This window comes from Pristiophorus japonicus, chromosome 20 (genome assembly GCF_044704955.1).
Source record: "Pristiophorus japonicus isolate sPriJap1 chromosome 20, sPriJap1.hap1, whole genome shotgun sequence".
Classification (NCBI taxonomy): Eukaryota; Metazoa; Chordata; class Chondrichthyes; family Pristiophoridae; genus Pristiophorus; species Pristiophorus japonicus.
In genome coordinates this window covers 2,831,302-2,852,503 of record NC_091996.1, presented here as the reverse complement: position 1 = coordinate 2,852,503, position 21,202 = coordinate 2,831,302, and the positions used below count along the sequence as shown (strand labels likewise).

The 21,202-nt window shown below is 49.8% G+C and overlaps 1 protein-coding gene across 1 annotated transcript in view; it reads left to right on the top strand.

The window, feature by feature from the left end:
* The window catches only part of LOC139233107 (serine/threonine kinase-like domain-containing protein STKLD1), a 97,182-nt gene that overhangs the window by 1,865 nt on the left and 74,115 nt on the right, over window positions 1-21,202 (top strand). Inside the window, exons 2-6 of the mRNA XM_070863642.1 lie at window positions 576-662; window positions 4,791-4,835; window positions 11,875-11,949; window positions 15,886-15,990; window positions 20,920-20,990. Coding sequence (XP_070719743.1) covers window positions 576-662; window positions 4,791-4,835; window positions 11,875-11,949; window positions 15,886-15,990; window positions 20,920-20,990 — 383 coding nt within the window. The remainder of the gene's footprint in view (window positions 1-575; window positions 663-4,790; window positions 4,836-11,874; window positions 11,950-15,885; window positions 15,991-20,919; window positions 20,991-21,202) is intronic.

Sequence of the window (21,202 nt, the reverse complement as noted above, 5' to 3'; positions counted from 1 at the left end):
CACGCCCCCTCCTCCCCCTCTCACGCCCCCTCCCTCCTCCCCTCTCACGCCCCCTCCCTCCTCCCCTCTCACGCCCCCTCCCTCCTCCCCTCTCACGCCCCCTCCCTCCTCCCCTCTCACGCCCCCTCCCTCCTCCCCTCTCACGCCCCCTCCCTCCTCCCCTCTCACGCCCCCTCCCTCCTCCCCTCTCACGCCCCCTCCCTCCTCCCCTCTCACGCCCCCTCCCTCCTCCCCTCTCACGCCCCCTCCCTCCTCCCCTCTCACGCCCCCTCCCTCCTCCCCTCTCACGCCCCCTCCCTCCTTCCCTTCTCACGCTCCCTCCCTCCTCCCCTCCTCCCTTCTCACACTCCCTCCCTCCTCCCCTCTCATACTCCCTCCGTCCTCCCCTCTCACACTCCCTCCTCCCCACTGACACTCCCGCTCCTCCCCTCCTCCCTTCTCACATTTCCTCCTCTCCTCCCTCCCTCCTATCTCACACACCCTCCCTCTCACTCCCCTTCTGCCCCTGCTCCCAGTGCAAGGTGAGAGTTTTCAATAACACCAATAATGCAGCCGATTCATTCTCTCCCCGCCAGATCCACACAACGGCGCCCAAAGGCAGCATCGGGTTCCTCCACATCGTGAAGTCCTTGAGAGACAGGAAGCTGTATGCCATGAAGATGGTAGGCCTCGATTCCATGGGGATGGGGAGGCCTAGTTTCCATGGGGTTGGGGTGACCTAGTTTCCATGGGGATGGGGATGGGGAGGCATAGTTTCCATGGGGATGGGGAGGCCTGGTTGCCATCGGAAGTTGGAGACCTGGTTTCCATGGGGATGTGGAGGCCTGGTTGCCATGGGGATGGGGAGGCCTAGTTTCCATGGGGATGGGGAGGCATAGTTTCCACGGGGATGGGGAGGTCTGGTTGCCATGGGGATGGGGAGGCCTAGTTTCCATGGGGATGGGGAGGCATAGTTTCCACGGGGATGGGGAGGTCTGGTTGCCATCGGAACTTGGAGGCTTGGTTGCCATGGGGATGGGGAGGTCTGGTTGCCATGGTGATGGGGAGGTTTGGTTTCCATAGGAATGTGGAGACCTGGTGTCCATGGGGACGGGGAGGCTTGGTTTCCATGGGGATGGGGGAGTTTGGTTGCCATCGGGATGTGGAGGTCTGGTTTCCATGGGGATGTGGAAGTCTGGTTTCCATGGGGATGGGGTGGCTTGATTTCTACTTCTTAGTGCTTAATACTAAAGGAGATTGTATGCACCCCCTTCTTAAAGGTACACAACCAATAAAACTCTCACTGAAACAAAATTTAAAGGTAACATCAAATTAAATCAAAATTTGGGTCCCGGCGGTGATGACACTCTCCAGTACTCATAGGTTGCGGAAAGTCTCAATTGTGCCAGCGGACACCGCGTGCTCCATCTCCAGGGACACCCAAGCAAGAAAGCAAGGCAGGGAACCAGAGCGAACAACCATCACTGGCCTCGCCCAGCACGGACCTTGTCTGGCCGCCTTGGCCGGGCCCAGGAGCATTTGCTTCCATGCTAATAGTAGGCCCAGTTACAATGGGCCATGGTAAATGACACCGGAATTAACGCTGTGGTGGAAATTGTCCTGGTTCCCCTGCCCCGCGGCAGGAGAGGTGACTGGCGAGCAGCCTGGCCCGCTGCCATTCTCACCTGAGCTGTAGCTGGGAGCCTGGCCTCCAGCCCTCCCTGTGCTTGACTACACTCAACCCACCCGCCACATCCTTCTCCCGCCTGACTGGCGACTCAGCAAGGAGCTCCGTGTCAGCTGGGCTCAGTTAGCACTCTTGTCTGTGAGTTAGAAGGTTGTGGGCTCACATCCCACTCCAGGAACCTGAGCACAAAAAATAAATTTAGGTTGACACTCCAGTGCAATGCTGAGGGAGTGCCGCACTGCCGGAGGTGCCGTCTGTCGGGTGAGACGTTAAACCATCTGGTTATGTGTGTTTTGGGGGCTGTTTCTCATTCATAATAATGGAAACTCTGACTAACGGAGTTCCCTCTCAGGTGGATGTAAAAGATCCCACGGCACTATTTCGAAAAGAGCAGGGGCGTTATCCCTGGTGTCCTGGGGCCAATATTTGTCCCTCAATCAACATAACAAAAACAGATTATCCGGTCATTATCACATTGCTGTTTGTGGGAGCTTGCTGTGCGCAAATTGGCTGCTGCGTTTCCCACATTACAACAGTGACTACACTTCAAAAGTACTTAATTGGCTGTAAAGCACTTTTAAATGTCCGGTGGTTGTGAAAGGCGCTATATAAATGCAAGTCTTTCTTCTTTCTCAGTGCCTGTGTATTGGAAATGTCGGTGCCATTGCACAGTGCGGGGCTGCCCCTCAGTAATGGCACTGGGCACTTGGGAGGGGGGGTCGAGATCTCCTGCTTATCAGCTGGAGCTGCCCCTCATCCTATTTTGTTGCCAGAAAGGCCGGTTAAAGACTGGCACAGGTCCCAGTTAACAAACAGCGAGCTGCACGAGGGAGGAAGGAATCGAAGGATATGCGATAGAGTGAGATGCAGAGGGCTGGGAGGATGCCTGAGTGGAGCGTAAACACCGGCACGGAGCATTTGGGCCAAGTGGTCTGTTTCTGTGCCATACATTGTATTTAATTCGTTCACGGGATGTGGGCGTCGCCGACAAGGCCCAGCATTTATTGCCCATCCCTAATTGCCCTCGAGAAGGAGATCGTGAGCCGCCATTTCAGAGGGCAGTTAAGAGTCAACCACTTTGCTGTGGGTCTGGAGTCACACATAGGCCCAGACCGGGTAAGGACGGCAGATTGCCTTCCCTAAAGGACATCATGGGGCCGAAATCGCAGCCTCCCCGGGTCCGTACGGAGTTTCTACGGACCGGAGAAGGCATCGCAAAAGCTGGCTTTCAGTACGCAATGCGCATGCGCTGAAAACCGGCTTTTACGATCTGTCAAGCTGGAGCCTGACAGATCCTCCGCCTCTCGGGAGCGAGGACATTTGCCAGGGCAAGATTGCGGTATTTACCCATATCTTGCCCAGCAAATGTCCTCAAAACTCTTGCACCCGATAAAAGCAGGCGCATAGCCTACTTTTACAGGCGTAAGAGTTTTAAAACACACAAAAACATTGTAAAATAAAATTTTAAAAACACATTTTATTGTTAAAAACCCTCCCCACTACGGTAAGTTTATTTTAAACCATAATTAAAAAAACGTTTTTAAAAATCGGAAAAAATTTTCTTTTTAAATACATAAATAACTTTAATTTAAATTAATGAAAATACGTGGTGTATTTTTTCTATCTTTTATTATTGGTTATGTGTGTTTTGGGGGCTGTTTCTCATTCATAATAATGAGAACTCCAACTTACTGAGTTCCCATTATTATGAATGAGAATATACTATGCCTGATTGGCTGCCCAGAGCCATGTGACTCCAGCTCCAGGCCTGCGCACGTCCCGACGTGCATGCGCTGTGACGCGCAGTCGGGGGAGGCCTCAGGACCGGGAATTCACGTGGGCGCAGCAGGAACAGGCAAGTGCGCTGCTTTTTTCTAGAATCCAGTTGAATGCCCGCAGAAAGGAGAAACGGTGATGTCTGGGCCAATATCTATGCAATATTATGCTGTGAGGGGGAGTTGGTATTCTGAAGAGATGGCCTTCTGTATCCAACCTACTGATGTCACCTCCTCTCTGAAAGATCAATTGTTGTCAGTATGGTTGCCAACTCTGTTTGAATGTACTCCTGGAGCTTTCGTCGCCTGATCGTCCTGCCCCACCCAGTCAAGCAACCATTTTCTCCCCATCGCCAATATTTTCCCAACTAATAAACAAAAGTGTTCGAAGAAAATGAATATTTTTAACAGCCCTATGATTTTTCTCCCCCGTGTTGCTGGCAGCAGTGTGTCCTGGAGATTAATCTTTAGTTCCCGGAGACTCCAGAGCAATCCTGGAGGGTTGGCGACTTTACCAGCACTCTGACCCTTGACCCTTCACTTGGTGCCCTGCAATGTGACCTTTAGTTCTTTCCCTGGTGCCCTGTGGGACTGGACCCTTCCCCTGACTTTCTCAACACCGGTGCTGACCCCTCTGCATGAGTTTGACTATTCCTAGGCTCTCCTGGCTGGCCTCCCCTCTTCCACCTTCCATAAACTTGAGCTCATCCAAACTCCTGCTGCCCATGTCCTAACTCGCACCGAGTCCCGCTCACCCATCACCCCCTTTTCTCACTGACCTACATTGGCTCCTGATCCGGCAACATCTCGATTTTAAGATTCTCATCCTTGTTTTCAAATCCCTCCATGGCCTTTGCCTCTCCCTATCTCTGTAATCTCCTCCAGCCCCACAACCCCACCCGCGATATCTGCGCTCCTCGAATTCTGGCCTCTTGCACATCCCTGATTATAATCGCTCCACCATTGGCGGCTGTGCCTTCAATTGCCTCCCGAATTCCCTCCTTAAACCTTGCTGCCTCTTTCCATCTCTCTCCTTTAAGACACTCCTTAAAACCTATCTCTTTGACCAAGATTGAGATCACCTGTCCTAATATCTCCTCATGTGGTTCGGTGTTGAATTTTGTTTGATAACACTCCTGTGAAGCACCTTGGGATGTTTTACTGCTTTAAAAGCACTATATAATACAAGTTGTTGTTGTTGCTTCTGAAGTTGGGCTTCCCAGCAGCGGGAGGGTATTGAGGGTTACCGATAGATTCACGGTCGCCTGAAGTGCTTTTACTATAGACCGCAGTCCTTCCTGTTCTCCACTCTGACCATCTACCGTTCTTCCCCCACCTCCTGAAAACAGGTCGAATGCATGGACGAGGCAACAGCCAATCAAGCTGTGAGAGAAGTAAGTCTGGACACTCAGTGTACGTTTGCACGGTGTAGAGTCAGTGTACGGTGCTGTGGTTTGTGTGATGGGTCAGTGCAGAGGGAGCTTTACTCTGCCCTGGGAGTGTCTGATGGGACAGTGTAGAGGGAGCTTTACTCTGTATCTAACCCCCTGTACCTGCCCTGGGAGTGTTTGATGGGACAGTGTAGAGGGAGCTTTACTCTGAATCTAACCCGTACTGTACCTGCCCTGGGAGTGTTTGATGGGGCAGTGTAGAGGGAGTTTTACTCTGTATCTAACCCCGTGCTGTACCTGCCCTGGGAGTGTTTGATGGGACAGTGTCGAGGGAGCTTTACTCTGTATCTAACCCTGTGCTGTACCTGCCCTGGGAGTGTTTGATGGGACAGTGCAGAACCTAAGAATATAAGAACATAAGAAATAGGAGCAGGAGTAGGCCATACGGCCCCTCGAGCCTGCTCCGCCATTTAATACTGTCATATATTCAACTGTCATTGTAACCCATGTATAAACTGACCTAAGTTGTGCACCGTGAGAACACTGACCACTAGGTGGTGAACTTGTGGGAGACACTCCTAACCTAGACTTTCAGGTATAAAAGGGGAAGCTCCACCCACCTTCTTCACTTCAGTGCTGGCTAATAAAGGTTACTGGTCATAGAGTGACCTTCTCTCAAGTATGGGCCTCGTGTGCATTTATACTGTATAGTAAGGACGTATTATTGGTGACGAAAAACTGGAATTTAAACCACGCGAGCATGGCCACTAGCAGCACAGACGAGAGGTACTGTGTTGGTGATGATTGGGACAATTTTATTGAGAGACAACAGCAAAGTGTCGTCACTAAGGAATGGCTGGGACAGGATTCGGCCGACAAACGCAGGGCTCATCTCCTGACGGTTTGTGGATCCAGGGCGTACTCCCTGATGAAGGACCTTCTAGCACCAGAGAAGCCGGCAGACAAGACTTTTGAAGAGCTCAGTAAGTTGATCGGGAAACACTTTAAACCGGCGAGCAGCATGCACATGGCGAGACACCGGTTTTACACACACCGGCAGCGAGAAGGGCAAAGCGTTCCAGACTTCGTGGCAGATCTCCGGCGACTGGCGAGTCTATGTAAGTTCACAGATACATGCAGAGCGGAGATGCTGCGAGACTTTTTTATTGAGGGCATCGGGCACGCTGGGGTTTTCAGGAGACCAAAGATTTGACCCTGGAAAGGGTGGCTTTGATGGCTCAGACATTTATCTCAGGGGAGGAAGAGACCAGAATAATGTTTGACAAAAAATCTTGGTTTAAATGCAGCAAATGGACAGGGAGTCAACATTGTTAACGCGACACACAGTTCTCCAGGCAGGCAGGGGCAATAGGACATGCCCGAGCATGTAGTCGAACCCAAAGGGGGAATTCAACAGAGACAATGGCTAGCTGAACGGCGAATCATGTCATCGCAAGGGACAATGTGGCCAGTAATGGGACCATCAACACCTGTCAATGGTGCGCTTAAGGACAGTTACAGAGACAGAGACGATCGACTGGTAATGGACCTTTTGTTTCCAATATACCTGCAGAAACTGCAACATCAGTGGTCACTTGGCGCGTATGTGCAGGAAGCCTGCAGCCAGGTTGATGTACGAGGAGGATGGGCCCGATGTAAGCCCTACGAGGCCAAATGGACACTGGGGGAAATTGCTGGAAGCTGAAGTTCAGCGAGTTCATGTGGAGCACATATACAGTTCATACACCAGGACACCACCGATAATGATGAAAGTGCTCCTCAATGGCATCCCAGTATCAATGGAGCTAGACACGGGGGCTAGCCAGTCCCTGATGAGTATCAAACAGTTCGACAAGTTGTGGGCGTCCAAGGCCAGGAGGCCAAAATTATTGCCGATTGACGCACAGCTATGGACATATACAAAGGAGATCATTCCAGTGCTAGGCAGCGCCATGGTAGTCGTGACCCACAAAGATTCGGAGAACAGGTTGCCACTCTGGATTGTCCCGGGGGATGGTCCCGCACTGCTGGGGAGGAGTTGGCTTGCTGTCATGAACTGTAAATGGGGCGATGTCAATGCAATTTCTTCTGTGGAGCAAATATCATGCTCACAGATCCTGGACAAATTTGACCCACTATTTCAACCCGGCATTGGCACTTTCATGGGGACCAAGGTAGTGATTCACATAAACCCGGACGCCAGGCCAGTACACCACAAGGCCAGAGAGGTGCCGTACGTGATGTGGGAAAAGATAGAAGGTGAATTGGACCGCCTGCTGAGGGAAGGCATCATCTCGCCAGTCCAATTCAGTGACTGGGTGAGCCCGATTGTGCCGGTGCTCAAGGCGGATGGGTCGGTCAGGATATGTGGTGATTACAAGGCCACCATCAATCGGGTGTCACTCCAAGACCAGTACCCGCTACCAAGAGCGGAGGACCTCTTTGCAACGCTATCCGGTGGCAAACTTTTTTCAAAATTGGACCTGACCTCAGCTTACATGACCCAGGAGCTGGCGAGTGAGTCGAAGAAGCTGACCACCATCACGACACACAAGGGGTTGTTTGAGTACAACAGATGTCCGTTCGGGATTCGCTCGGCCACCGTGATCTTTCAACGAAATATGAAAAGCCTCCTCAAGTCGATTCCAAGGACGGTGGTTTTTCAAGACGACATCCTCATTACGGGTTACGATACTGAAGAACACCTCCACAACCTGGAGGAGGTGCTACGCAGACTGGACCGGGTAGGTCTGTGACTGAAAAAGGCGAAGTGCATCTTCCTAGCTCCAGAGGTAGAATTCCTGGGGATGAGGGTAGCAGCAGACGGAATCAGACCTACTGCGTCCAAGACGGAAGCGATCCAGAGAGCACCCAGACCCTGTAACACGACGGAGCTGCGTTCGTTCCTGGGGCTCCTGAACTATTTCGGTAACTTTCTTCCCAAATTGAGCACGCTGTTAGAGCCACTGCACCTGCTCCTACGCAAAGGTCGCGATTGGGTCTGGGGGGACAGCCAGGAAAGGGCTTTTGATAGAGCACGCAATTTGTTATGCTCCAACAATCTGTTAACGCTATATGACCCATGTAAGAAACTTGTGTTAACGTGCGATGCGTTGTCCTATGGGGTCGGGTGTGTGTTGCAGCATGTGAATGCCAAGGGTCAGTTACAGCCGGTAGCTTATGCCTCCAGAAGTCTGTCCCAGACAGAAAGGGGCTACGGGATGGTAGAAAAGGAAGCGCTTGCATGTGTATATGCAGTAAAAAAAATGCACCAGTACCTGTTTGGCAGGAAATTTGAGCTGGAGCCAGATCACAAACCCCTAACGTCCCTTTTGGCCGACAACAAGGTCATAAATGCAAATGCGTCGGCCCACATACAGAGGTGGGCACTCACATTAGCCGCCTATGACTATACAATTCGGCACAGACTGGGCACTGAAAACTGCGCCGATGCACTCAGCATACTCTCACAAGCCACCACCGAGGGGGCAACCGAGCATGCTGCTGAGATAGTCATGGCTGTTGAAGCTTTCGAAAGCGAAGGCTCACCCATGACAGCCCGTCAGATCAAAGTCTGGACAAATAGAGACCCGCTACTGTCTTTAGTCAAGAAATGTGACCTGAATGGGGACTGGGCAGCCACGTACGGGGCATGCCCTGAGGAATTTAAACCATTTCACAGGTGCAAGGATGAACTCTCGATTCAGGCCGATTGCCTACTATGGGGAAACCAAGTCGTCATGCCCCAGATGGGCAGAGAGGTGTTCATCCGAGAACTCCACAATGAGCACCCAGGCATTGTCATGATGAAGGCAATTGCCAGGTCACATGTTTGGTGGCCAGGGATAGATGCAGACCTGGAACTTTGTGTTTGCAGGTGCAACATGTGTGCTCAGCTGGGCAACGCACCCAGGGAAGCCCCCCTTATCCCCTGGTCCTGGCCCGCCAAGCCATGGCCATGCATCCATGTGGACTACGCAGGTCCTTTCATGGGAAAAATGTTTTTGGTTGTAGTAGACGCCTACTCCAAATGGATCGAGTGTGACATTCTCAATTCAAGCACATCCTCTGCCACGGTAAAAAGTCTACGGGCAATGTTCGCTGCCCATGGTCTACCGGATGTCTTGGTCAGCGACAATGGCCCGTGCTTCACAAGCATTGAATTCAAGGACTTCATGGCCAGAAAAGGTATCAACCATGTCAGAACGGCACCGTTCAAGCCGGCCTCAAACGGCCAGGCAGAACGAGCAGTGCAGATAATCAAACGGGATGCTCAGAATCCAAGGGGGTTCCCTACAAACCCACTTATCACGCCTCCTGTTAGCCAATAGATCCCGACCACACTCGCTCACAGGGGTTCCACCCACAGAGCTGCTAATGAAAAGGCCGCTCAAAACCAGGTTATCCCTTATACACCCCACCATGAAAGAAATTGTTGAGAGCAGGCGCCAGTCACAATGTGACTACCATGACAGGAATGCGAGGGCGCGATGTATTGATGTCAATGATCCTGTCTTTGTCCTCAACTACGCTGCAGGGCCCAAATGGCTCGCAAGCACTGTGATTGCCAAAGAGGGGAATAGGATTCTGGTAGTTAAACTTACCAATGGACAAATCTGCCGCAAACACGTGGATCAAACAAAAAGGAGGTTCAGCAACCCCATAGAAGAAGCAGAGGAAGAACACGATGTAGAGTTCACTCCACCACAGGTGACCGAACACCGGAACCAAAGGGAGGAGAGCCCAGTCACTGTGGGCAGTCCGGACAGGCCTGAGGCACCGCAAACAGCAGACACTCAGGCCAGCGCCCAACAACCGGAGCCCCAACTCAGGCGCTCTACAAGGGAGCGTAAACCACCAGAGAGACTCAACCTGTGATCCCAATAAGACTTTGGGGGGGAGGTGATGTCATGTATTCAACCAGCATTGTAACCCATGTATAAACTGACCTAAGTTGTACACCGTGAGAACACTGACCACTAGGTGGTGAACTTGTGGGAGACACTCCTAACCTGGACTTTCAGGTATAAAAGGGGAAGCTCCACCCACCTTCTTCACTTCAGTGCTGGCAAATAAAGGTAACTGGTCACAGAGTGACCTTCTCTCAAGTATGGGCCTTGTGTGCATTTATACTGTATAGTAAGGACATATTATTAATACGATCATTGCTGATCCGATCATGGACTCAGGTCCACTTCCCTGCCCTCTCCCCATAATCCCTTATTCCCTTATTGGTTAAGAAACTATCTTTCTCTGTCTTAAATGTATTCAATGTCCCAGCTTCCACAGCTCTCTCAGGCAGCGAATTCCACAGATTTACAACTCTCAGCGAAGAAATTCCTCCTCATCTCAGTTTTAAATGGTGGCCCCTTATTCTAAGATTATGCCCCCTAGTTCTAGTCTCCCCTATCAGTGGAAACATCCCCTCTGCATCCACCTTGTCAAGCCCTCTCTCATTCTTTTGAATTCCAATGAGTAGAGGCCCAACCTCCTCAACCTTTCCTCATAAGTCAACCCCCTCATCTCCGGAATCAACCGAGTGAACCTTCTCTGAACTGCCTCCAAAGCAAGTATATCCTTTCTTAAACATACAAACCAAAACTGTACTCAGTATTCCAGGTGTGGCCTCACCAATACCCTGTATAATTGTAGCAAGACTTCCCTGCTTTTATACTCCATCCCCTTTGCAATAAAGGTCAAGATTCCATTGGCCTTCCTGATCACTTGCTGTACCTGCATACTAACCTTTTGTGTTTCATGTACCAGGACCCCAGGTCCCGCTGTACTGCAGCACTTTGCAATTTTTCTCCATTTAAATAATAACTTGCTCCTCGATTTCTTTTCTGCCAAAGTGCATAACCTCACACTTTCCAACATAATACTCCATCTGCCAAATTTTTGCTCACTCACTTAGCCTGTTCATGTCCTGTTGCAGCTTTTTTGTGTCCTCTTCATACATTGCTTTTCCTCCCAACTTTGTATTGTCAGCAAACTTGGCTACATTACACTCGGTCCCTTCATCCAAGTCGTTAATATAGATTGTAAATAATTGGGGTCCCGGGACTGATCCTGCCGGCAGCCCCACTCGTTGCCAACACGAGAATGAACCATTTATCCCGACTGTTTTCTGTTTGTTAGCCAATCCTCTATCCAAGCTGATATATTACCCCCAACCCCGTGCGCTTTTATCTTGTGCAGTATCATTTTATGTGGCACCTTGACAAATGCCTTCTGGATGTCCAAATACACCACATCCACTAGTTCCCTTTATCCACCCTGTTCGTTACATCCTCAAAGAATTTCAGCAAATTTGTCAAACATGACTTCCACTTCAAAAAACCATGCTGACCCTGCCTGTCTGAATTATACTTTTCCAAATGTCCTGCTACTGCTTCTTTAATAATGGACTCCAGCATTTTCGAAACCACAGAGGGAGCTTTACTCTGTATTTAACCCGTGCTGTACCTGCCCTGGGAGTGTTTGATGGGACAGTGTAGAGGGAGCTTTACTCTGTATCTAACCCCGTGCTGTACCTGCCTGGGAGTGTTTGATGGGACAGTGTAGAGGGAGCTTTACTCTGTATCTAACCCCGTGCTCTATCTGCCCTGGGAGTGTTTGATGGGACAGTGTAGATGGAGCTTTACTCTGTATCTAACCCCTGTACCTGCCCTGGGAGTGTTTGATGGGACAGTGTAGAGGGAGCTTTACTCTGTATCTAACCCCCTGTACCTGCCCTGGGAGTGTTTGATGGGACAGTGTAGAGGGAGCTTTACTCTGTATCTAACCCCTGTACCTGCCCTGGGAGTGTTTGATGGGACAGTGTAGAGGGAGCTTTACTCTGTATCTAACCCCGTGCTGTACCTGCCCTGGGAGTGTTTGATGGGACAGTGTAGAGGGAGTGTTACTGTGCTCAGTTGATAAGTCATGACGGGGACTGTGTTTATGTCAAAGGGATGTCCTCGATATACCCTCAGAGTAGCTTCCTGGCTTCACGTTGATGATGTGTCATTCTCTGATGATTTCTTGCCTTCTTTCCTCACAGGCCTTGGTCCTGATGGACCTGCAGCATGAGAATATCTGTAAATATAAGGAGATCTTCGTGGCCTGGGATCAGGAGGTATGGGGTACAATTGCTTGAGAATGCTTCGAATGTAACCGCTTGTTCTCGACCTCGGCGAAAGGCTCTGCCAAGTGTGGTACTGGGCACACAGACTGGGATCATCAGGTTCCCCCGGTGTGTGCCCACCAGGCTGGTCTCCACCCAGGCTTTCATTCCCCTGCTGCTGAAACCCTCATCGTGCCGTTGTTACCACCAAGCTCGACTATTCCAACGCTCTCCTGGCCGGCCTCCCACCTTCCACACTCCGTAACTCGCAGTTCATGCTAAACCCTGCTGCCCATATTCTAACCAAGACCGTTCACCCATTGCCCCTGTGCTCACTGACCTACACTGGCTCCCGGTCTGGCAACAGGTGTGAAACATAGAAACATAGAAACATAGAAAATAGGTGCAGGAGTAGGCCATTCAGCCCTTCGAGCCTGCACCACCATTCAATAAGATCATGGCTGATCATTCCCTCAGTACCCCTTTCCTGCTTTCTCTCCATACCCCTTGATCTCTTTAGCCGTAAGGGCCATATCTAACTCCCTCTTGAATATATCCAATGAACTGGCATCAACAACTCTCTACGGCAGGGAATTCCACAGGTTAACAACTCTCTGAGTGAAGAAGTTTCTCCTCATCTCAGTCCTAAATGGCCTACCCCTTATCCTAAGTCTATGTACCCTGGTTCTGGACTTCCCCATCATCGGGAACATTCTTCCCGCATCTAACCTGTCCAGTCCCGTCAGAATCTTATAAGTTTCTATGAGATTCCCTCTCATCCTTCTAAACTCCAGTGTATAAAGGCCCAGTTGATCCAGTCTCTCCTCATATGTCAGTCCCGCCATCCCAGGAATCCGTCTGGTGAACCTTCGCTGCACTTCCTCAATAGCAAGAACGTCTTTCCTCAGATTAGGAGACCAAAACTAAACACAATATTCCAGGTGAGGCTTCACTAAGGCCCTGTACAATTGCAGTAAGACCTCCCTGCTCCTATACTCAAATCCCCTAGCTATGAAGGCCAACATACCATTTGCCTTCTTCACCGCCTGCTGTACCTGTATGCCAACTTTCAATGACTGATGAACCATGACACCCAGGTCTCGTTGCACCTCCCCCTTTCCTAATGTGCCGCCATTCAGATAATATTCTTCCTTCGTGTTTTTGCCCCCAAAGTGGATAACCTCACATTTATCCACATTTATATTGCATCTGCCATGCATTTGCCCACTTACCTAACCTGTCCAAGTCACCTGCAGCCTTTTAGTGTCCTCACAGTTCACACCGCCACAGTTTAGTGTCATCTGCAAACTTGGAGATATTACACTCGATTCCTTCATCTAAATCGTTAATGTATATTGTAAAGAGCTGGGATCCCAGCACTGAGCCCTGCGGCACTCCACTAGTCACTGCCTGTCATTCTGAAAAGGACCCGTTTATCCCAACTCTCTGCTTCCTGTCTGCCAACCAGTTCTCTATCCACGTCAGTACATTACCCCCAATACCATGTGCTTTCATTTTGCACACCTATCTCTTGTGTGGGACCTTGTCAAAAGCCTTTTGAAAATCCAAATATGCTACATCCACTGGTTCTCCCTTGTCCACTCTACTCGATACATCTTCAAAAAATTCCAGAAGATTTGTCAAGCATGATTTCCCTTTCATAAATCCATGCTGACTTGGACCGATCCTGTTACTCCTTTCCAAATGCGCTGCAATTTCATCTTTAATAATTGATTCAAACATTTTCCCCACTACTGATGTCAGGCTAACCGGTCTATAATTACCCGTTTTCTCTCTCCCCTCCTTTTTTAAACAGTGGTGTTACATTAGCTACCCTCCAGTCCATAGGAACTGATCCAGAGTCGATAGACTGTTGGAAAATGATCACCAATGCATCCACTATTTCTATGGCCACTTCCTTAAGTACTCTGGGATGCAGACTATCAGGCCCCGGGGATGTATCGGCCTTCAATCCCATCAATTTCCCTAACATAATTTCCCGCTTATAAGAATATCCTTCAGTTCCTCCTTCTCACTAGACCCTCGGTCCCCTAGTATTTCCGGAAGGTTATTTGTGTCTTCCTTCATGAAAACAGAACCGAAGTATTTGTGTAACTGGTCCGCCATTTCTTTGTTCCCCATTATAAATTCACCTGAATCTGACTGCAAGGGACCTATGTTTGTCTTCACTAATCTTTTTCTCTTCACATATCTATAGAAGCTTTTGCAGTCAGTTTTTATGTTCCCAGGAAGCTTCCTCTCATACTCTATTTTCCCCCTCCTAATTAAACCCATTGTCCTCCTCTGCTATGTTACAAAATTCTCCCAGTCCTCAGGTTTGCTGCTTTTTCTGGCCAGTTTATATGCCTCTTCCTTGGATTTAACACTATCCTTAATTTCCCTTGTTGGCCACGGTTGAGCCACCTTCCCAGTTTTATTTTTACTCCAGACAGGGATGTATAATTGCTGAAGTTCATCCATGTGATCTTTAAATGTTTGCCATTGCCTATCCACTGTCAACCCTTTAAGTATCCTTTGCCAGTCTATTCTAGCCAATTCACGCCTCATACTGTCGAAGTTACCTTTCTTTAAGTTCAGGACCCTAGTCTCTGAATTAACTGTGTCACTCTCCATCTTAATAAAGAATTCTACCATATTATGGTCACTCTTCGCCAAGGGGCCTCGCACAACAAGATTGCTAATTAGTCCCTTCTCATTACACATCACCCAGTCTAGGATGGTCAGCCCTCTAGTTGGTTCCTCGACATATTGGTCTAGAAAACCATCCCTAATACACTCCACGAAATCCTCCTCCACCGCATTGCTTCCAGTTTGGTTAGCCCAATCTATATGTAGATTAAAGTCGCCCATGACAACTGCTGTACCTTTATTGCACGCATCCCTAATTTCTTGTTTGAGCCCCATTCCAGAGACTTGAGCCCATAATCCAGGCTGATACTTGAGTGCAGGGAGCAGCACTGAGGGAGTGCTGCACTGTCGGAGGGGCAGTACTGAGGGAGTGTTGAACTGTCGGAGGGGCAGTACTGAGGGAGCGCAGCACTGTCGGACAGGTTGTACTGAGGGAACGCTGCACTGTCGGAGGTGTAGTACTGAGGGAGCGCTGCACTGTCGGAGGTGCAGTAGTGAGGGAGTGCTGCACTGTCGGAGGTGTAGTACTGAGTGAGCGCTGCGATGTTGGAGGGTTAGTACTGAGGGAGTGCTGCACTGTCGGAGGGGCAGTACTGAGGAAGTGTTGAACTGTCGGAGGGGCAGTACTGAGGGAGCGCAGCACTGTCGGACAGGCTGTACTGAGTGAGCGCTGCGATGTTGGAGGGTTAGTACTGAGGGAGCGCTGCACTGTCGGAGGTGCAGTACTGAGGAAGTGCTGCACTGTCGGAGGTGCAGTAGTGAGGGAGTGCTGCACTGTCGGAGGTGCAGTAGTGAGGGAGTGCTGCACTGTCGGAGGTGCAGTACTGAGGGAGTGCTGCACTGTCGGAGGTGCAGTACTGAGGGTGTGCTGCACTGTCGGAGGTGCAGTACTGAGGGAGCACTGCATTGTCGGTGGTGCCATCTTTCGGATGAGATAGTAAACCGAGGCCCGGTCTGCCCTCTCGGGTGGATGTAAAAGGTCCCATGGCACTACTTGAAGAGCAGGGAGTTCTCCCTGGCCAACATTTATCCCTCAATCAACATCACTAAAAACAGGTTACCTGGTCATTATCACTTTGCTGTTTGTGGGAGCTTGCTGTGCTCAAATTGGTTGCCACGTTTCCTACATTACAGCAGTGACTACACTCCAAAAGTACTTCATTGGCTGTAAAGCGCTTTGAGACGCCCGGAGTGTGTGAGCAGCGCTGTAGATAGGCCCGTTCTCTCTTTAACATGAAGTAGCAGGGATGAATCCCAATGCATTGTCCTTCACTTTGTCTCTTGCTGTTGGCTGCACAGGAGTCGGCGCTGTCGGTTTGCATGGTGATGGACTACTGTGCTGTGGGAGACGTGGCAATGGTCATCCAGAACAGCAAGCGGGCCAACGAGAAAGTCCGGGAGATGGTAAGGACAGAAGGAAGAAGACCCAGCGTTGCTGTGTAGCTCATTCCTCCCAGCACTAGACGGCCGAGCTGGCAGCTGATCTTTGAGAACTTCACGGGGGTGAAATTCGCTTCGGGTGGGCAGCACGCAATAGGCGCCAGCCAATCAGCAGCCTGATTTGGGCAGGGTTTAAAGTGGCCTGCTGGTTCGCTATCGCCCGTTGCGTGCTGCGTGCCCGAGACGAATTTCACCCCCCCCAGTGTACCTGCTCTTTTTTCTGTTCTTTTATTCTATTTATACCGAATGTACAGCACAGAAACAGGCCATTGGGCCCCACCGCTCCGTGTCGGGGTTTATGCTCCACACCAGCCCCCTCCCACCCCATTTCATCTCACCCCATCACCATATCCTTCTATTCCTTTCTCCCTCATGTGTTTATCTAGTTTCCCCTTAAATACATCGATACTATTCGCCTCAACCCCTCCCTGTGGCAGCGAGTTCCACTTTCTCACCACCCTCTGGATAAAGAAGTTTCTCCTGAATTCCCGATTGGATTTATTCATGACCGTCTTATTTTTATTGCCCCCTCGTTCTGGTTCTCCCCGCAGGTGGAAATATCATCTCTACGTCTACCCTATCGAATCCTTTCATGATTTTAAAAAACCTCTATCAGGTCGCCTCTTTACTCGAGAAAATAGCCCCAGCATGTTCAGTCTTTCCTGATAGGTTGTAACCTCACATTTCTGGTATCATCCCTGTGAATTTCTTTTACACCCTCTCCAGTGCCTTGATATCCTTTTTATAATATGGAGACCAGAACTGTGCGCAGTGCTCCGTGTGGTGTAAACTGGGGTTCGATACAAGTTTAACATAACTTCTCTGCTTTTGGATTCTATCCCTTTTGGTTTGCTTTTAAAAAAAAAAGACTTTAACCAGTGTCATTACTTTTAGTGACTTGTGTATCTATCCCCAGATCCCTCTGCTCCTCCACACCATTTAGACTCTTATTTCCCAAGTAAAATGTGGTCTCCTTATTCTTCCTACCAAAATGCACCACCTCACACTTGCCTATATTGATTCATTTGCAATTTACTCGCCCATTTTGCCAGTTTATTAACGTCTTCCTGTACTTTGTTGCAGTCCTGCTCTGTGTTAACAACACCCCCCCAATGTGGTATTGCCCGCAAATTTTGTTATTGTATGTTCCTGCTACAAAAGGGCTTGCTAGCACCCCTGGTGGCTCACTGAGTAGGTGCACCACACATTGGATTATGCAACAACTTATTTATCGCAGAATCTCCACCATGCCTGTGCCGGCTCTGTGAAAGAGCAAACCAATTAGTCCCACTCCCCCCGGCTCTTTCCCCACAGCCCTGCACCTATTCCCTCCCTTCAAGTATTTATCCGATTTCCTTTTGAAAGTTACTATTGAATCTGCTCCCACCGCCCTTTCAGGCAGCGTGCTCCCGATCACAACAACTCGCTGCGTAAAAACATTCCTCTTTGTCTGCCCCCAGGTTTTGTTTTTGCCAAGGACACTTAAATCTGTGTCCTCTGGTTACCGACCCTCCTGCCAGTGGGAACAGTTTCTCCTGATTTACAACATCAAAATCCCTCATGATTTTGAACACTTGCATCAAATCTCCCCGTAACCTTCTCTGCTCTAAGGAGAACAATCCCAATGTCTCCAGTCTCTTCATATAACTGCAGTCCCTCATCTCTGGAACCATTCTAGTAAATCTCTGCACACTCTCCAAGGCCTTAAGGTTCTTCCTGAAGTGCGGTGCTCAGAACTGGACACAATACTCCAGCTGGGGCTTTATATAGTGCCTTTACTGTGGTAAATCATGCCGAGGCATTTTGTGATGGTGGGGCAGGGACAGACACTAACCATGGCGTGAGGTTCAGGGGAGGTGAGGGCAAGATTAATTGTTAAGATGTGTTTTGAGAAGGTTTGTAAAGGTGGAGAGACTGGGGTCACGGGTGGGGGGGGGGGCGGGTGTTTGGGGGGTCAGAGTTCCAGAGAGTGGGGCTTAGGCAGCTTATAAGCTGTGCCACCAGTGGAGTGGCGGGGAGGGGCAGGGGCAGGGGTAAAGGGGGAGGAGAACATGTACAGTCAAAGTGGGAGTAGTGATAGTACAGGGAGAATGTAGGGCAGGAAGGTCGCTTGGAAAGGGTGGGATGAGGCCACGGAGAGATTTGAAGAGGAGGAACTAGGAGTTTGAATTGATTCTTTGGTAGGAAAAGTAGAAAAGCAAGGTATTTTGTAAATGGTGGGAGATTGAAAAATGTTCAGAGGGAACTGGGTGTCCTTGCACATAAATCACTGAAAGTTAACATGCAGGTACAGCAAGCAATTAAGAATGGTTTGTGTTATATATGCAGACTATAGATATACTCTCTGTGTAGTCACTGTGTAGTTGCATAAGATGGAGACTTGTTACCTGATGTACTATCAATAAGGCTTACACTGTGTATATACTATGCTGGCACCACTAGAGGGTGCAACTGGTGGAGACTGGGGTTTCCTGCCCCTGTGGCAGAGGCTGTCCACCAGAGGGCACTGCGGTGGGAGACCTGAGGGTCACCTGCATAGGTGTGCAGGGCCCAGTATAAAAGGCTGCCCATCATACTTGTGCCTCACTCTGGAGTTATGAATGGAGTCATTCATGTGCAGTGTGAGCTGCGAGGAGGATGCTATGAGGCTGCAGAGTGACTTGGATAGGTTAGGTGAGTGGGCAAATGCATGGCAGATGAAGTATAATGTGGATAAATGTGAGGTTATCCACTTTGGTGGTAAAAACAGAGAGACAGACTATTATCTGAATGGTGACAGATTAGGAAAAGGGGAGGTGCAACGAGACCTGGGTGTCATGGTACTTCAGTCATTGAAGGTTGGCATGCAGGTACAGCAGGTGGTTAAGAAAGCAAATGGCATGTTGGCCTTCATAGCGAGGGGATTTGAGTACAGGGGCAGGGAGGTGTTGCTACAGTTGTACAGGGCCTTGGTGAGGCCACACCTGGAGTATTGTGTACAGTTTTGGTCTCCTAACCTGAGGAAGGACATTCTTGCTATTGAGGGAGTGTAGCGAAGGTTCACCAGACTGATTCCTGGGATGGTGGGACTGACCTATCAAGAAAGACTGGATCAACTGGGCTTGTATTCACTGGAGTTCAGAAGAATGAGAGGGGACCTCATAGAAACGTTTAAAATTCTGACGGGTTTAAACAGGTTAGATGCAGGAAGAATGTTCCCAATGTTGGGGAAGTCCAGAACCAGGGGACACAGTCTAAGGATAAGGGGTAAGCCATTTAGGACCGAGATGAGGAGAAACTTCTTCACCCAGAGAGTGGTGAACCTGTGGAATTCTCTACCACTGAAAGTAGTTGAGGCCAATTCACTAAATATATTCAAAAAGGAGTTAGATGTAGTCCTTACTACTAGGGGGATCAAGGGGTATGGCGAGAAAGCAGGAATGGGGTACTGAAGTTGCATGTTCAGCCATGAACTCATTGAATGGCGGTGCAGGCTCGAAGGGCCGAATGGCCTACTCCTGCACCTATTTTCTATGTCTCTATGTTTCTATTACAGACATAACAGTTTGTTTACTTTTATTACAAGAGGATTTGAGCAAAGAGTAAAGATGTCTTACTGCAATTAGAAAGGGCCCTGGTGAGACCACACCTGGAGTACTGTGTACAGTTCGGGTCTCCTGACCTAAGGAAGGATATACTTGCCATAGAGGGAGTGCAACGAAGGTTCACCAGACTGATTCCTGGGATGGGGGGATTGTCCTATGAGGAGAGATTGAGTAGACTAGATCTATATTCTCTAGAGTTTAGAAGAATGAGAGGTGATCTCATTGAAACATACAAAATTCTTACAGGGCTTGACAGGGTAGATGCAGGAAGGATGTTTCCTCTGACTGGAGAGTCTAGAACCAGGGGTCACAGTCTCAGAATAAGGGGTCGGCCATTTAGGGCTGAGCTGAGGAAAAACATCTTCACTCAGAGGGTGGTGAATCTCTGGAATTCTCTACCCCATGGGCTGTGGAGGCTCAGTCTTTGAGCATATTCAAGACAGAGAATGACAGATTTTTTGATATTAAGGGAATCAAGGGATATGAGGACAGTGCAGGAAAGTGGAGTTGAGGTAGAAGATCAGCCATAGACTCAATAAATGGTGGAACAAGCTCGAGGGGCCGAATGGCCTGCTTCTGCTCCTAATGAATTCTTATGAATGTGCCGGAAAGCTGGTAGAGGGTCAACGTTCAGTTGAGGGCCTCTGCCATGTTAGAGGATCTCTGCTCCTGTGGGATGGGGGCACAGTAAAGAAGAGGGCTAAGGTCAGGGTGAGGGCGGATATACAATGAGCCTTGGAGTTCCTGGGCTGGGGCGAATGCAAGGTTTGGCCAGCGATCCCTCACCCACTCATCATCCACTGACCCCCTGCTCGAAAACGCACGTGTGTGGACATTGGCGAGGGCTTCCACAGGCGAACAGCCGGAACACCCTCGTACATGTAGGCGTCGGCAATCTCCAGTACCCCACACAAGTGGCTACACCTCAGGTGTGAGCCCAGGCAGTCAGCGTTAGCTGGATATTGAACCAGGGCGATGGGGCATCACAACCAAACCGGATCCTGTCCCCATCCACCCGCGCTGCAGGCCGCTGGACGGTGATCGGTACTGGGAGCACTGCCTTCCTTCCCCAACCCAGAGGTGCTCGGGCCAACCATAGCGCTCCCAGTGGCCCACCTCCCGCCCCCGCCCTCAGCTCGAATCAGCCAGCTCAGCATAGGCCAAAGAGCAATCTGTGACCCTCCTGGACCAGACGACCACTAGGAGCAGGCCATTTACTCAATGAGCTGTCCGGAATCTCGGGTAATCTCTCTTTCTTGCAAACTGTTGTGTTCAGCTCCATTTATGCCGCATGCATTTCTTCCCTCAGGTGATCAAGAATTTCCTGGGACAGATGATAGATGTCCTTGTCTATATCCACTCCAAAAATGTGATCCACGGGTTAGTACCTGACATCATGTTCTCTCTTCATTAAGCCAACGGCAGCTAATGCTTTCACTTTGCACCATCAAACACTCCCAGGGCAGGTACAGGGGGTTAGATACAGTGTAAAGCTCCCTCTACACTGTCCCATCAAACACTCCCAGGGCAGGTACAGGGGTTTAGATACAGAGTAAAGCTCCCTCTACACTGTCCCATCAAACACTCCCAGG